Below are 17,686 nucleotides of genomic sequence, written 5' to 3'. Positions count from 1 at the left end.
CCACTTACCTGTGGCTTCAAATCCACAGTCTTTCTTTTAGTTCTTCAGAATAGCTCACCTTTTTTCACCACAAAGCTCTTCCTATGGAAGGTACTTTTTCTTCATTCAATGTGTCCTTTCCTTCTAAGGATGTTCCCTAACCACACAGTCTGAAGTAGGTCTCCTTGGTTATTCTCTTTTGTAGCACTTTTTTTCTTTTTAAAACTTCATAGACCTTACCACAACTTGTAATTGCTTGTTTATTTGGGTGTTTACTTGATCATTCTCTTGTCCTCCCCATTAGACTGTATGATACCAATGATAGTGATAACAATTTCTCACTATTTTTGCAAAGTTCACCTGTATATGAGGGAGGATTGGGTTAAGGAGATTGGCTTTCAGTCTCTCTTCTCATTCTGGATTGTAGGCTCTCTGGAACAGGAGGTAGCTTTAGCACTTGGCCTCAGTGAAAAGATTTAAGATTTTTATCATGGCTAGCCCATCTGAAGGTTAGTTTGTTATCCTACTGCTCAAAGAATCCAGATCCAGCAACTTGAAAACTAGAAATATCTCCTGGATCCAAGACCAACTATATCATCTGTAGTGCCCAGTGTCAAATGAAAATATGGGATCTCTTGTTAAAAAATTACTAAGAATTTCAAGATGGTGATGACACAGCATTATTTTACAAATAAGAGAGGACTTCTTATAAGCACAGGGCTGTGTGATTACATTGGTTGAGCTCCCATAAAGCCAGGATCCCAGAGTCAAGCATGATTATCGTATAGGTGATGGAAAGCCACTGAAAGTTTTGTACTCTTTGGCTACAAATTTAAAAACTTCTTAAGAATAACCAGAATTAGAAATAACATAGGAATCACACAAATGTATTTCAGCAAAATGATGCCATGTCTTTGCAGGACACGCCTTTCTTCTTTTCATCCTAGCTCTTCTGACCTCATGGAGAAGTGTTCCTACCTCTGCCAGGAAAGTTGCCTGCCCCAAGATGTAGAAAGATCAAATCTCTTGGCACAGCATCTAAGTTGCTTGCTGAACTTACCCCCTTGCCTATCTCTTCAGTCCTAGCTTTCAAGACACCATGTGACACCTTACCTGCAATGATTTATTGCCATGGAAGTCCCAGGCTGATCCAAACCTTCATGTCTTTGCTAAGCAACTCCCCAGTATGGAATGCTCTTTCCCATAGCAACTCACCTATCAAACACCTTTAAAAGGCTAATTCTCTAGGAACCTTTAATAACATAAACATCTACTCCTGTATGTTCCCTGTTATTCCCTAGTTCTTTAAGACACTCTCTGAATTCCATATAAACATTTATTAGGACATGTTTTTACTATAATTTTAAAAATTACACTTACTTATTTACATGTGTAAAACTCCCAAATTGACTACTAGACCATACAAGCAAATTTAGGACAAAAACCCTGACATACCTTCATACCCTGTTATCCCCAGCTTAATCAAGTTCCCCTTACTTAAACAAGTTCAGTAATAGCTAAATGAACAGAGTTGAAAGATTAGATGATGATTTACACTATGTATATGACTGGCATTCATAAATAAGACTCAGACAATGGCCTTAAGTATTTCATTAAGAGGTAGTCAAGTGTAGAGTGACAAATTACAGTAGAATGACAAATGAGTGTGTACTATACTACACTCTTTATAATACCATGATTAGTAGCTTAACTTCTGGCCCACAGGATTAAAACCCTGAGACTTTCAGGGTTGTACATATAATCCAGTAATCCACTACCGGGTATTTACGTAAAGAAAATGAAAACATGAATCTGAAAAAGAAGTACCCCCTATGTTTACTGCAGCATTTTTTTTTCTTTTTAGTAATCTTTACACACAACACAGGGCTTGAACTCACAACCCTGAGATCGAGCGTTGCATGCTCTACCATCTGAGCCAGATAGTGCCCCTATTGCAGCATATTTTCAATAGCCATGATACGGAAGCAACCCAAGGGTCCATCAACAGATGAATAAAAAAGATGGAACACACACACACACACACACACACACACACACACACACACAATGGAATATTACTCAGCCATAAAAAACAATGAGTTCTTGCCATTTGTGACAACATGGATGGACCAACAGGGTATCATGCTAAATGAAATAAGACAAAGACAAATACCATATGACTTCACTGAGATGTAGAATCTAAAAAATAAATGAACAAACAACAGAAACAGACTCATAAATACAGAGAATAAACTGGTGGTTGCCAGAGGGGACAGGGAGGGGGCAGAGTATGGGCAAAACAGGCCAAGGGGATTAAGAAGCACAAACTTTGTTATAAAACAAATCACTATGTTGTATAACTGAAACCAATACAACATTGTATTTCAACTATATTTCAATAATAAAAGTTAAAAAAAAACCCACAAAACTTCCAGGGGTGTAGAATGCAATGTTAAGAACGAATTCAGTAAATAATCTACAATTCGTTTATAGCGATCCCAGAGATGCACTTATGAAAAACTGAATATTTTAGGAAGTTGTAAGAAACTTAAAATTACTCAAATACAGGCAATATTCTAGAAATATAAGATGAAACAGAAAACTCTTCCAGAATACTGGCTTAATCTTCATTTTAGCTATGGAGATTAGTCATATTTGTCTTTTTTGAATTTGTCTGCTTATGAATGTAATTTCCATAGTGATTTTAACACATTTAGAGTGTGATACAAATGAAACTTCATGTTTTTATCTCAGTACTTTGTTTCCTCCTTTCCTGAAATGTTTTTTTACTTTCTTTGTTTTGTTTACTCTTAGTTAACACCTCTTCTGAAGCAGAAGTCCCATATATTCAAGTGTCAATTTATCAATTTTAAGGATGGACTGCCCCAAAATGTTTGGTCTTAAACATCTTGAATTCTCAAGGTGCAAGTTTGTGGGATCTATCTGTACTTTGGTGGTAGAACAACTTATATGATATGAACGTTAATTAATTAATTAAAGACCTTTTATTTGAGAGAGAGCATGAGCGGGGGGGGGGGGGGGTGGTGGGGAGGAGGAGAGAGAGAGAAGCAGATTCCCCACCGAGCAGGGAGCCTGACATGAGGCTCAATTCCAGGAGCTGGGATTATGACCTGAGCCAAAGGCTGATGCTTAACTGCTTGAGCCACCCAGGCGCCGCCGAACCTTCTTTTTTAGATTTGTACTGGACAGTTTTACATCCTAATTTCTTCCAAGTGAAATTTGAAATCATTTTGGGAAACCACTCTGTTTCTCATTTAAAAAAAAAAAAAAAGTCGAAATATTTTATGGGACCATATTTAACTTATGGGTAAATCTAGGGAGAATTTAAATTTTAGGTTTTTCTATCAAAGAATAGAAATATTTAATATTTCTTTTGCTTCTTTGTAGAGCTTTAAAGTTTTCATAATATAGGTCTTACACATTTTGGGTTGAATTTATGCCTATAGCTTTTATTTGTTTTTAACTATTGTGAATGAAATTTTACTTAATTATATTTTATAAGTGGTTAAAGCAAAGACTATGTTATGGACTGAATTGTGATCCCCCAATTCACAGGTTGAAGCCCTAACCCCCAATGTGATAATGTTTGGAGACAGGGTCTTTATGGAGGTAATTAAAGTTAAATGAGGTCATAAGGATGGGACCCTAATCCAACAGGACTGGTGTCCTTATAAGAAAAGGAAGAGACACCAGGAGTGCATGAACACAGAGGAATGGCCACGTGAGGACACAGTGAAAGGTGGCCATCTGCAAGCCAAGGAGAGCGGTTTCATCAGAAACCAGCCTTGTTGGCATATTGATCTTGGGACTTTCAGCCTCCAGAATTGTGAGAAAATGAATTTTTGTATTTTAAGCCACCTAGCTGGTGGTATTTTACAATGGCAGTCCAAGCACATTAGGACAGGTTACAAACTCAAATGCCTGTGGGAACCAGAGAAATACATATAAACCTGTGAATGCCAGGGTCAGGGCAAGGGGTGAGCAGTGCTGGGAAATCGGAAATGGTGGAGGCAGGGGAGGCAGAGGTTAAAGCCTCAGCAGAGAAAGCAAGCTTAAGGAGATATGTAATTCTAACAATATACAGCATCCTAGAGTGTTTATCTAGGTATTATCCTTACCTCTGTAAAATCTTCAGGTAATGGTGAACCATCACAGTCTGTATCTTCTGCTCTCTCTTCAGATAACTGCCCATTGGTTTTCAATGAACCTGGGAGAGAAATAAATGGGCCAAAAGGAATTAAAATGCTCCCCAGAGGCCTTCTTGTACTCCTTAGTGTACTGGCTTATTCACTCTGGTTCATCTACCTGGAATACAGGCATCTCCTGCTGCATTATTTTGGTTTAAAAGATTCTGGGCTTCCTCATCCACAACATCCAGCAGAGACTGAATAACTTCAGCTTCTTGAGGATCATCATAGATATCATCTTCTTGTACATTAGATTCTTGAAAAACAGGAATTTACGTGAGATTTTATTTTAAAAATATTGATATAAGAAGAGACACTGTGTCAAATCAAAGACAGCAGGTCTTTCAAATTTTAAGCATTTCCTTTGGAAAAGCAGCCAGGACTGGAAAAGCAATTTACACTCATTGAACCTAGACATTTCTAGTCCCAACATGACTCTGGTTGCCATGACAAAAGACCATACAAATACAACTTAAATAAACCAAAATCTATGTCTGTGAATCAATAACTTATTTCCTAAATTAATCCCAAATTATTAACTCATGAAAGAAACTCAAAGAAGTTATGTTACAAAGATTAAGGGTATACTGGGGTGCCTGGATGGCTTAGTCGGTTAAGAGTCCAATTCTTGGTTTTTGGCTCACGTCAGGATATCAGGGTCATGCGATCGAGCCCCCACATCGCATGGTGCATTGGGTGTGGAGCCTGCTTAAGATTCTCTCTCTCTCTCTCCCTCTGCCCACTGCCCCCCCACCATGTGTGCTCTTGTGCACACATGCTCTCTTAAAAAAAAAAATAAAATTTACAAAGATTAAGGATATAATAAGGCAGCCCAAACATCCTCAAGAAACATTTTCTAACTTATTAGGTGAATTACTGCTTCAAAGAATATAAGCAACACCATCAAACAAAAATAGCCATCTTGGGGTGCCTGGGTGGCTCAGTCGTTAAGCGTCTGCCTCTGGCTCAGGTCATTGATCCTGGGGTCCTGGGATCGAGCCCTGCATCGGGCTCCCTGCTCCGCTCGGCGGGAGGCCTGCTTCTCCCTCTCCCACTCCCACTGCTTGTGTTCCCTCTCTCACTGTTGTCTCTCTCTGTCAGATAAATAAATAAAATCTTAAAAAAAAAACAACAAACCAGCCATCTTTTCTATCATTTAAAAATATTTTTAACATTAGAGATGAGAATGAATACAGGACATTTATACAGTAATGCAGCTAAGAATAATTAATTTTACATTGTTCTTTTATTTCTTTGAACAACAAGGCTTCCTTTTTACACTATAGAAACATGTAAGCCCAATATCATTTCTCTGTTACCTGAATTATTAGGGCATTTAGAGTAATTGGATGATTGATTTGGAAAACTACCTTTGGAGAGAATCAAGTTTGCTGATCCCTTCATCTGATAAGTAGAGCATTTTCCTTCAGGGTATAAAACTTCAATTATTTCTTCCCCATTAACCTAAAGTATGAAACCAGAGCAAATCATTAGTTTACTATATTACTAACTTCCAAGATTAGGGAGGGACTGTAGATTTCCCCACCATGTCCTTCTCTCCCTCTTTCTTAGTACAAAATCCATTTTATATCTGCACATAATAGATCAGTGTTTCTAGGAAACATCAGTACAATGGAATGTACAAAGAAGATGGGACTTTCTATCATCGAAAACCTCTGGAAACAGATTATATAACATCAAGTCATTATTTTTATTCCAAGAATTCTCACAATGTTTACTATTATGAATTTTGAGTTGCCAAAGAAAACTCTATTATGTAGTATTTCTTAAATCTGTTTGACTGCAGAAATTCCTTTTTTGAGGCATATGTTATGGGACTTATTTTTCATAAAACTTTTTAGGGAAGTTTTATAGGATCACTAAACTTAGAAGTTGAGGGAAAGGGAAAAAAATCATCTTTTAAAAGTATTTGTGAAGCTGTGACTTGGACACACACTCTAGTTTAGCATTCTAGTCAACTGCTGGGTATAAAGATTTTCAAATCTAGGCTAAATCTCACCTCAATTTGAGAAAAGTCACAACGGGTGCATAACTATAAATTAATATTGACTAGAATGTAACTTTCTAATTCAATGGTAAATTGTGAACACTTCATGGTGCATAGCCTATTGAAAGAAAACTGATTTGAGCAAAAATGCAAAATTAAATGATTAGAATTAAAATAATTATATACAAATAAAAGGTGGTTTGCTCTGAAGATCTTATTCTTTTTATCAAGACAAAAAGTAAAAATGGTAGATGTGATAGAATTATTTCTTCATAACTAGTGGTTACATAACGTCAAGTTTTACTGGATTGTGAAACTCCAATCTTTATGTGAAATTCATAGTACAGACGTTAGCATCAAGGACAGAATACTGTTTGAAAGACGTCCTGAAAGATTTGAACTCCAACAAAAAAAATGTTTGCAATCATGAGTAACAGAGATCCTAGTTTCTAAGAGTTTTATATTAAGTTAAACAGAAATCCTCTCCTTCTCCAACAACACGTTGATATTTATAAAGAAAATGAACACCATACAGCATGACTAACACTAGATATACATGAAAATTCAGGTGTTCCAGCTGTGTGTACTTGTAGACTTTATGAATAAACAGGGAATAGTGGGTGTTGTTGTATCTCAATTATTTATGTGTCCCAATCATTTCTGCCTAATAATTCTTCTCCTGCAGTATTTTTTCAGGATTTGCTGGACTAGTGAGCTGAAAGACATAGAATTTTGACCTTCTCGTCACCAAATTTTCCTTCTATGCTAAATCCAGCTCTTATTCAGAAATCTTGTTAAGATGATAGGTTTTCAGATTCCTAGGAGACCAATGCCTCAGCTCTGGATCTTACATGGAAAGACTTTCAAATAATGGGGTTCTGAATAGACTGTATGGGATGTGTGTGGGATTAAACAGTTCCACAGAATGAAGATCCAGCTGGGGTCATTTTAGAATGTACATTACATGCCGGAAGAAAATCATAAAAAGAAATGCTAACCAAATGAATGGGAATACATAAGGCCTTAAAGGGTAAGCTCAAAGTGGAATTTAGTTATGTATTAAAGTAGTTTCATTAAATCACCTCCAGATTTTTCTGCGCTAATCTTACATGACTTAGGTTCTTACATTTGATTCTGTGGTAAAGCATTTTCCCTATCTTCTAAAAAGCAAATAAGCCTCTACCTTTCGTCAGCACCATCTGTACTAGCAGTACAGAACTGTCATTTGAGAGGCACTGCTGCTCAACACTAACCCAAAGGACCTATTCTACTCTTAATTATGTATGTTCTCTTCTGGGTATGTAAGACACAACCAAAAGAACTGTGCACAATGACAAAAAAAAAAAAAAAAATTGCACTAAAGCTATCTATACAAATAATTAGTTATATAAGAGCCAAATATGTGCTAAATGACGGAGGGTTGCTTGTGTGGGGGCTGTTCACAGTGTGCTTTACTTAGCAAGGCCATGAGTTCACTAAAATAGATTCCTACTATCACTACATGTATCTAAAAAAGGCAAATATTAAAATGTGACATCAGTTTGGTTCAAGACAAACAAGCTGGCTATTCAGCTAAGGAAGTATGATATGAAGAAGGCAGCCTTTTCCTTACCTTGGAGAATGAATTACTAGGAGTGAGAGCAGGCTTGTGGCAAGGCTCCACGGGGTGATGACCTGAAAGGGACAACACAGGAAGTCAGGGAAGAGCCAGCTGGAACCACAGTAGGGGCATCAAAATAGTGGAAGAAAACCCACATTTCTGTGCATGTTTCTTATTTTTATTAGTACACCGGAAGAGGTCATATTACAGAGAGATTTAAAACCAACTAGATGGGATCAAATATTACGAAAGGGTTTATTCCAAGGAAAGAGCTAATTTCTTGAAAGAAAATACTGTAGTTTGCGGGAGAGCTCAGTTTGAGCTGAATGGTTTTAGTGTGAGACACTGAGTATAAACTATCCTGACTGAATGCGAGAGGTATCACACGTGTTGACCTATATGTACTTACCATTTAAGGGAAGGTAGCAAGCCAGGTATATCATTTCATAAAGGTTATCAATTTAACACAATAAAATAAGTTATGGATACAACTAAATAGAACTTTTAATATATGTCTAAACCAAATGTTAATTTTAACTCTTAGCCATCAGTACGAAGATTCAATACATATACTAAAATGAAATTATGTCCCTTACCATTAAAAAGTCATATTTAAAAAATAATTTGCTTCATTAAATTATATTTTTACAAGATTTTGAAAGATTCAGTAGAGTTTGGAAAAGTTAAAGAGGAAAAAAATAGAAAAGAAGAAAAATACAGAATGACCTAAAAATAATTCCACCCAGAAGGGAACCTGGGTGGCTCAGTGAGTTAAGCAGCCGACTGGTGATTTTGGCTCAGCTCATGATCTCATGGGTGGTGAGGCTGAGCTCAGTGTGGGGGTCTGCGCTCAGCAGGGCCTCTGCTTGAATCTCTCCCTCTGTCCCTCCCCCAACTTGTGTGTGTACACACTCTCTGAAATAAATAAATCTTTTTTTTAAAACATTTTGTTTATTTATTTGTCAGAGAGAGAGAAAGGCAGGCAAAGGAAGAAGCAGGCTCCCCGCTGAGCAAGGAGCCCCATGCGGGACTCGATCCCAGAACCCTGGGATCATGACCTGAGCCGAAGGCAGACACTTAACTGACTGAGTCACTCAGGCGTACCTAAATAAATAATTCTTAAAAAGGTTTCCATCTAGAAAGATGAAGGTCGACATGAAATTTGTAGGGATGAATTTCTATAATTTTGTGGATGATGTTACAAAGAGCCAAGAATGCCTTTTAATATCATTTCCAGGAGATATAATACATTATTTAACTTCCAGGAAAAATACTGAAAAAAGCATACTAATAACAAACTACTGGTTCAAAAAATCATCTTGGAATAGTACAAAACATAATAGTTTATTATTTGTTATCTCTCCCTCCTGTTCCCCTAACTGCCCCTCATCTTCTCTGTCTCCAAGCAACCACTAATCTGCTTTCTGTCACTATAATTCGCATTTTCTATAATTTTGAGTAAATGGAATAATACAGTATAAACTCTCTTCTGTCTGGCTTCTTTCACTCCAAGGTTTTATTTTGAAGTTATTTTGATTATGTTGCTATATGTCTAAACAGACCATTTTTATTACTAAGTAGTAGTCTGCTGTTTGGATATCTTGGTTTATTCATTCGTTTTTGGACATTTGAGTGGTTTGTGATTTTGACTTTTACAAAGGAAGCTGTATGGATATATGCTTTTTGTGTATGGATATATGCTTTCTTTTCTCTTGAGTAAACAGGAGTGGAATGGATGGATCATATGGGAGTCCCATGTTTAAATTTTTCAGAAATTGTCTGTTTTATAAAATGGCTATGGCATTTTATAATCCCATCACTATAAGAGAGTTCCTAATACTGATAACTATATGATTTTCAGAACTCATAAAGAAATCAGTTCTGTGGGAGTCCAGTCAGAGAACCCCGTAAAGACAGATCACTAGGCAGTTTCTACAAGAGGGGGCAGGGCACAATTCTCTTTAGCTCTGAAAGTTACAGACGACTCAGAGGTTACTAGAAAAATGCTCTCCTGACTATTCTGTGAGACAGTCCGACTCTAATATGAACTGGAACTATTAGAGAGCAGCCAGGATCCATAAGGCATTCAAGATCACAGAGGAGGAGGGGAAGAGATCTGCTTTAGTATTTAGTAGATAAATCACAACTGCAGTAGTGAGATTCCTTTGGTATTTAAATACTACTGCCTGAAAACCTAAAAGTTTAGTTATGTATGAAGTACCGAATTCACATTTCAAATACATTAATTTCAACCACATTCCCGTGTCTATCATTCTTATTATATTAACACTAGCATTTATTTTTTTTTGTTATGTTAGTCGCCATACAGTACATCATTAATTTTTGATGTAACACTAGCATATAAAAGCTATGTTTACTGAGCCCAATTATGTATTTTTTTTGAGCCCAATTATGTAAATGAGAGCATGGAATCAGTCACCCCAGGTTTAAATTCTGGCTCTAGCATTTATGAACTCTTGTGAGCTTCGGTGAGTTGTCAAACTTCTCTGTGTCAGTTTCCCCTTCTAAATGGAGGATTATAGTAACACTATTCTCACAGGGTTGTTGTGAGGACTAAAGCAATTAAAAGAAGCTTAGTCCAGGATAAGCATTAAATTTATGTTAGAGACTGCCACAATTACTAACACTACAATTTCTATTATTATGCTAAAATGTAAGGCAGATACTTTGTATATTCATTGCCATACTTACAATGTCCAGACAAATGCCTGGTACAATGAAGAGATTCAATAACTGTCTGAATAAATTATTATGTGACAATCATTATGATAAGCTTTTCACATATTATTATTGTATTTATGCTTCATTATAAACTTATAAGATAGATACCACTGATATTCTTAGTTTACTGATAGGAAATAGAGGAAAAATGTTTATCTGTGCATAACTACTTGCATCATAAAATGAATGTATCCTTACCATTGGCTTTGATTGACTGTGGAGTTGAAACAGCAGACCTCTTAGAACTTGGGACCACTGGATGACCATCTCTGTGTCATAAAAAAAAAAAAAAGAAGAAGAAGAAGAAGAAAGAAAAGGAAATTCCAAATTAAGATGTTTGTTTAAATACCCTTTGGACATTTGCTAACTATTAAGCCTCAGGAATTTTATTTTAGATGGGCTTCAGGGGGGACTAGGCACCCCTGAAGCTGTAGACAAAATTATCAATTTTCATCTACGTATTTTCTGGAGGGAGATATTCTTGACTGAAAAAAGATTAAGGATCACTTCTTTACATGATTTTTCTCTGGGTTTCAGTTTAACACACTACCACATTTCCCCTCTCATTTAAAATGCTTGTAATATTCATGATCTAATTACTTAGTTCACTGTCATATAGATCACTGCATTTTGTATATTTGAAGCCCTTGATACATATTTTTTAAAAATTATTTAAAGTGAAAACCTAGACAAAATATATTTGTTTAAAGGATTAGAAGAAGGATAGTGCCACCCAATGTGAAAAACTGTCAAAAAGACAGCACCTTGGAAGCAAAGGACTAGTATGCAATCTTATCGTTGCTAGTACTTGAGAGAAAAGGGAGTCTGCCTAAAGTATACAGTGCTGGGAGAAGCAATTTGCCATGGGCCCTGTATATTCTTCCTGGGTACCCCAGAAGTGCAAGGCACTGACTGCTTTTTATCTGGGCCAATTCTCAAGGCTATGTCTGTGGTGAGAAAGCTTGCAGGACAAGGTAACCTCTCTCTCCAAAAAAAAAGCAGGTTTTCTTACAGGCTGCCATAAAGGGGAGGGTTCCTCTTCTCCTCATGGTATTCCCTTCCTGGAATACAACCCACTGCACGTTCAGGAATCCCCTAGGCCCACATATGTCATCTTCAGGAGACTTAGAAGATGTGTGGAATTGACACCAATACCATACCCATGCTGCTTGTGGTTATTCAAAAAATATTTTGTCTCTGATCCAAGTTTCATACCTTCTTCCAGCACCCAAGAAACAGTAATTGGCCGGTTTATTAGCTTGCAAGTCCGGTAAGACCACAGACCCTGTACAGTTCTTGACATACAGAAAATTACCACAGATCTCTATCCCTCTGTTATGGCTACCCTTTGGACTTTAAAGAGGACAGATATATACAGTAGTGGAGAAAGCTGGAGGAAGGAGGAAGGGGAAAGTAATTGTGACTAGCAACACTATATCTGTAGTGACTACAGTGAAGATAAAAGCAGAAAGGCAAAAGAAAGTGATTTCAGGGCTGGGGGAAAGGGTACTCTATGGATTTTGAGGCAAAAAAATTCAGTTAGATCTATCGTTAGCAGAGATATTAATTTTCACAAAAATATTTTCCAGGTTGTTTGAATACTTTCCTCCTCCACTAATTAACATTCAGCTACATCTATGAAAATAAATATATGCTGATCAAATCTTTAGAAATATAGGAGGGAAACAGAGCAGGGATTACATTAAAGGTAAAAAGTATGTAATCTAATTTAAAGGTTTAGAAGGAACAAATGTTTATGATCAAATGATTTAATTATAGTTCCTATATTTTCAAAGACATACTATGTCAAACTCACCATGTATCATAGATAAAAATGTAACATAAATCTGTAATCTAGAAAGCCTGGTTGTATGTACACTGTAGTAGGCAGAATAATGGCCCCACAAAGGTGTCTACATTCTAATCCTCTAAACCTGTGAATATGTTACCTTACATGGTAAAAGGGATTTTGCAGATGTAAGCTGAGGATCTAAAGATGGGGAAGTTATTTTGTACCATCTAGGCAGGCCCAATGTAATCACAGGGGTCCTTATAAGTGAAAGAAGGCAGGAAAGGCAGAGTCAGAGAAAGAGATGTGACAACAGAAGTAGAGTGTTGTCACTGCTGGCTCTGAAGATGGAAGGGGGCCATAAGCCAAGGGATATGGGGAATCTCTAGAAGGTAGAAAAGGCAAGGAAATGGATTTTCTCCTGGAGCCTAGAGAAGGAATGCAGCCCTGATAGCATCTTGATTTTAGCCCAGTGAAACCCATTTTGTACTTCTGGCTTCCAGAACTATTAAGATAATAAACTTGTATAATTTAAGCCACTATACCTGTAGTAATTTGAAACTAATAATACTTTTTTTTTCTAATTTATATATATTATTAAGTGAAAGAAAAGTGTCCATTAGCACTTCTTATAATGTGAAATTGTTATATGGTGTACTGAAAGTGGTAATTCTATGCCTCATTGGTTGTAGACATGAGGTTTGGGTAGGATTGACTTTGCCCCAGCTCTGGGAATGGGCCAGGACTGGCCTAGGCCAATCAGTATATTCTTATCCCTTTGCCTCAACTCAGGGACTGGCCTTAATTTAGGTCTAAGGCAATCAGCAGACAGTCCTTGGTTTACCACGGTCATTGGGAGGATTGTCAGAAGACTGTTCTGGATAGTGCATCACCATTTTACCTGATAACCACGTCATCTTTGGACTTTTAAAATCATATAAACCCTTTATTGCTTAAACCAAGTTGAGTTGTATTTTTCTGTTACTTACAACAGAAACCATGTTGACAAACATAGAAACTACATTATTGACAGCTGCAAACATATATCCAAACACTAATCCACTTAACGTGCTCTTGGAATCTCCTATCAATAATTCTATTCTGGGGGCGTCTAGCTGGTTTAGTTGGAAGAGCATGTGACTCTTGATCTTGGGGTTGTGAGTTCGAGCCCCATGTTGGGTGTAGAGAGTACTTAAATAAATAAAAAATGTAAAAAAAAGGAAAGAAGTCTGTTCTAACTTTATTAATTCTTGCCAGTTTAGTCTGTGAGTTACTAATTTAGGAATTGCTTTTTAAGATAGCATAAGTGTAATCAATAGCTTGAAACTTGTGCAAACACACAAAACCCATAAGTAATTGCAGAGTACCTTGTTGCTTTCAGCACCACCGAAGGAAGTGACATGTCTAATGCTCTCTTAGCTTCTTCCAAGGTCATTCCTTGTGTGCTGACTCCGTTCACATAGTGGATGATGTCTAATAGCTGGAGATTGCCCTCAATGGCTGCAACTGACCTCGGATTGATATCACTAATATATACCATTTGATGAAGGCTGTCATGACCTCCAGATAAGGAAAAACCTTCAGGGAATAGAAAATATTCGTTTCCTTAGTCTTAAGAGTACTTACTTTTAACCTAGCCAAGAAAATCACACTGCACAAAGCCTGAATGTGCATTACCCAACTCCTCCTTGTTGCATGTTAATGTAATGTCAGGTAACAAATGAGGCAGCACTGGCATCCTGGGTAATTCTAGAACTCGTCCTAGAACTAATCTGACTGTCTTGGGTGCAGCTCGGAGCAGATTCACTGCATCTGTGTGAGTCATGTTTGTAACATCTGTATCATTAACCTACAAAATGAGAAAGAGGCAAAACAGGATTAGAAGTTGCCATGAAAATACAGTAATCTCCCTACCTGTATATTAGCCAGTAACAGAGTGGTCTCTAATTTATTGCTAATTCCCTTTACTGTGGAAATCGTAAGTACAATGATCAAGTAATTACATATGAAATAATAATGTAAAATGTAAATGCATCACTATTTTGTTAATATAGGAAACTTATCCTCATATGAATTTAAGAAACTTTCTGTCCAGGATAGCTTAAAGCCTATGCTTTAAGTGAGATTAGAGGCACTTCCTAATTAAAAAGGGCCTGTTAACTATATAAAGGCCTTTATCTTTAAGAGGTTGAGATAGAAAATATAAACCAAACAAATAAATGGAGTGTTATATTAACTCAACCTTCTTGTTCTCCTCCAGCTCTGGCTTAGTTTTTGGCTACACTTGCACAAATCCATTTTGGTAATGTCTCACCTTTATGAGCCGGTCCCCAGGTCTTAGCCTTCCATCACTTTTGGCTGGATCCTGAATGACATCATGAACATAACAACCAATACTCTGACTGCCTTTGGTTACTGTAAAACCCAGGCTTCCTTTTTCTGATTTAATTAGGGTAATGAGGAGTTCTACTTCCTAAGGGAAGAAAACAGTGACTCTTTAGGTTGTCTATTTTTGTCCATCAATGAACAGAGAGGACTATTATTTCTACTGAATAAAAGAGGAGGGAATCAAACCTTAAAAGGTTAACTGATCTTAACCAAGTGAAGAAGCTAGGTCTATCCAATTCTAGATAGAATATACCCCCATGAAAAGTTGGGTTTAGATACAACACTATGTGTTTGTCTAGACAGCTGAGACAAAATTTACTCATGCTTCAGTTTTTGTATTTTCAGGATAAACAAGGACACATTAGTGGTTATACTTTGATGATTAAAGAATAGATTTTCAGCAGAAGGTTCAGAAAAATTCTTCATATATTTCTAAACAGTCAAGATAAATGCCAAGAGCCATAAAAGAAAAGGTTTTCTTGTAAAAACACGAAGCCTTTGGTGACTAAATATTACAACATCATTTAATTATATAAAAAAAATTTTTTTAAAAAGATTTTGAATGAGATATGAAGGTTGCTTATAGCTTATAGGGTGATGACACACTTCTAAAGGAAATCATTCAAAGAATTTCTTCTTTCTGAGAAAAGATTATTTTCTCTGCTGAGAATGAAACTGAAGATGTAGATGTTACACACACACACACACACACACACACACACACACACACACACACACACACACGCTTCTAGGCAAACCAGATATCTGGAGAGATTAACTCCAAGATGATCTTTATGATTTTTACATGGTGAGATTATCAATGGCTTTAATCTTTTTTTGCTTTTTAATTTTCCTACAATAAATATTTATTACTTGGATAATAAAAACAATATTGAAAAGGCTGATTCAATCAAGTTTACGTAAAGGATATTATTCTTGGACATTTGGCTTCCATACTGAATGTAAAGGTTTAGAAGTCCTAGGGCTATTAGTACAATGTAAAGGATTCCATTTGGGCATACACAAAAAAGTGTGGAGGAGAAAAAAATTACACGCAAACTTGATTAAAAATTAAATAGGTAACTCATCAGAATTTGGGAAATAGTAGGTACTGTCTTAGGTGCTCTATGTATATTTCATTTAATCCTTACCACAATCCTATGAGGTTACTAGCCCCATTTTATACCCAGACCTACTAAGGCTCAGAAGAATTAAGTAATTCTACAGGCATCTGCCCAATTACCGCAAGTCAGTGGTAGGGTCAGGATTTATACCCGGGTCTTTTTGCCTTTCCCTCAGATTCACAGCACAGTAACACACCAGACATGTTATCTACTTACTGGACATGGATATGAAGCTACTTTAAAAGACTGTCTTTTCCCTAAAGGGAAATTGTGTGTGACTACATCTTACTTCAGAAAATACGGAATTTTCTTAATACAGAGGAAACAACTCACCAGTTCTAAGTCTTCAAGGTGGTTTTCCAAGTCATTTTTCAAAGATGTCAAGCTTTCTTGTCTAGTTGGTTCAGAAATGTGATATATATATTTATCCATTGAATTAGTGGAAGCAGATTCTGCTTGGGGTTGATAGCTCTGCCCAAGAGTCACGTCCGGTGGTAGAGGGGAAGGAGGACTGCTACACAGACAAAGAAGCAAAACTATTTTCAAATACCTTTCAATCCAGTATAGTAAGTTTGTGCCACAAACAGAAAATGCTTAACAAATATTCATGTCTGCTTTTGATTGCAATCCTAGCTATTTTTTCCCTGACTCTGGACTATGAATTCATTTCATATCTGTTATATGCTAACATTACCAATTTTTATTCTCTGTTCAGGTTTTATTTTGAAGCTCTTTAAGCTGCATAAATTAGTAAGACAGGTTAAAAAATATACTTTTGATTCCTAGTTATTAATTCAAGGCTGAAGCTAAAGTTGTCAGAAGCCCAATGTGTGTTTCAACAGAATAAGAAAAAAAAATAAGAAAAGAATACAAGTCTGTTGGCATTTTGTTCTCTCATCTGTTCTCTGGGCAAAATGACAAGACAGAAAAACTCACCTCAAAAAAAAAAAAAAAAGAACAAGAGACAGTATTGACTGCCAGAGGGACCTAATCAATACGGACATTCATAAGATGTCAGGACTAGAGTTCAGAATGACAATTATAAAGATACTAGATGGGCTTGAAAAAAGCATGGAAGATACTAGAGAAACCCTTTCTGGAGAAATAAAAGAACTAAAATCTAACCAAGTCAAAATCAAAAAGGCTATTAATGAGGTGCAATAAAAAATGGAGGCCCTAACCACTAGGATAAATGAGGCAGAAGAGAGAATTAGTGATATAGAAGACCAAATGATGGAGATAAAGAAGCTGAGAAAAAGATAACTACTGGATCATGAGGGCAGAATTCAAGAGATAAGTGATACCATAAGATGAAACAATATTAGAATAATTGGAATCCCAGAAGAAGAAGAAAGAGAGAGAGGGGCAGAAGGTATATCAGAGCAAATTATAGCAGAGAACTTCCCTAATTTGGGGAAGGAAACAGGTACCAAAATCCAGAAGGCACAAAGAATGACCCTCAAAATCAATAAAAATAGGTCAACACCCCAACATCTAATAGTAAAACTTATGAGTCTCAGAAACAAAGAGAAAATCCCATAAGCAGCTCGGGACAAAAGGTCTATAACCTGCAATGGTAGAAACATTAGTTTGGCAGCAGACCTGGCAGGCCAGAAAGGACTGGCATGATATATTCAGAGCACTAAACAAGAAAAATATGCAGCCAAGAATACTATATCCAGGTAGGCTGTCACTGGAAATAGAAGAGATAAAAACCTTCCAGGACAAATGAAAACTAAAAGAATTTGCAAACACAAAGCCAACCCTACAAGAAATGTTGAAAGGGGTCCTCTAAGCAAGGAGAGAGCCTAAAAATAACAAAGACCGGAAAGAAACAGAGACAATATA

The 17,686-nt window shown here is 36.6% G+C and overlaps 1 protein-coding gene across 17 annotated transcripts in view; it reads right to left on the bottom strand.

Annotated features, from left to right (window-relative positions):
* The window catches only part of PTPN13 (protein tyrosine phosphatase non-receptor type 13), a 204,841-nt gene that overhangs the window by 16,968 nt on the left and 170,187 nt on the right, over positions 1–17,686 (bottom strand). For all 17 annotated transcript variants that reach the window (XM_027600513.2, XM_027600528.2, XM_027600529.2 and 14 more), the window contains 9 exons: positions 16,172–16,352; positions 14,641–14,799; positions 14,004–14,175; positions 13,694–13,904; positions 10,736–10,806; positions 7,808–7,869; positions 5,558–5,651; positions 4,306–4,443; positions 4,119–4,207 (listed from right to left, as the gene is read on the bottom strand). In XM_027600513.2, coding sequence (XP_027456314.2) covers positions 4,119–4,207; positions 4,306–4,443; positions 5,558–5,651; positions 7,808–7,869; positions 10,736–10,806; positions 13,694–13,904; positions 14,004–14,175; positions 14,641–14,799; positions 16,172–16,352 — 1,177 coding nt within the window. The remainder of the gene's footprint in view (positions 1–4,118; positions 4,208–4,305; positions 4,444–5,557; positions 5,652–7,807; positions 7,870–10,735; positions 10,807–13,693; positions 13,905–14,003; positions 14,176–14,640; positions 14,800–16,171; positions 16,353–17,686) is intronic.

Source organism: Zalophus californianus, chromosome 2, assembly GCF_009762305.2.
Source record: "Zalophus californianus isolate mZalCal1 chromosome 2, mZalCal1.pri.v2, whole genome shotgun sequence".
Lineage (NCBI taxonomy): Eukaryota > Metazoa > Chordata > Mammalia > Carnivora > Otariidae > Zalophus > Zalophus californianus.
This window is presented reverse-complemented; position numbering and strand designations above follow the sequence as displayed.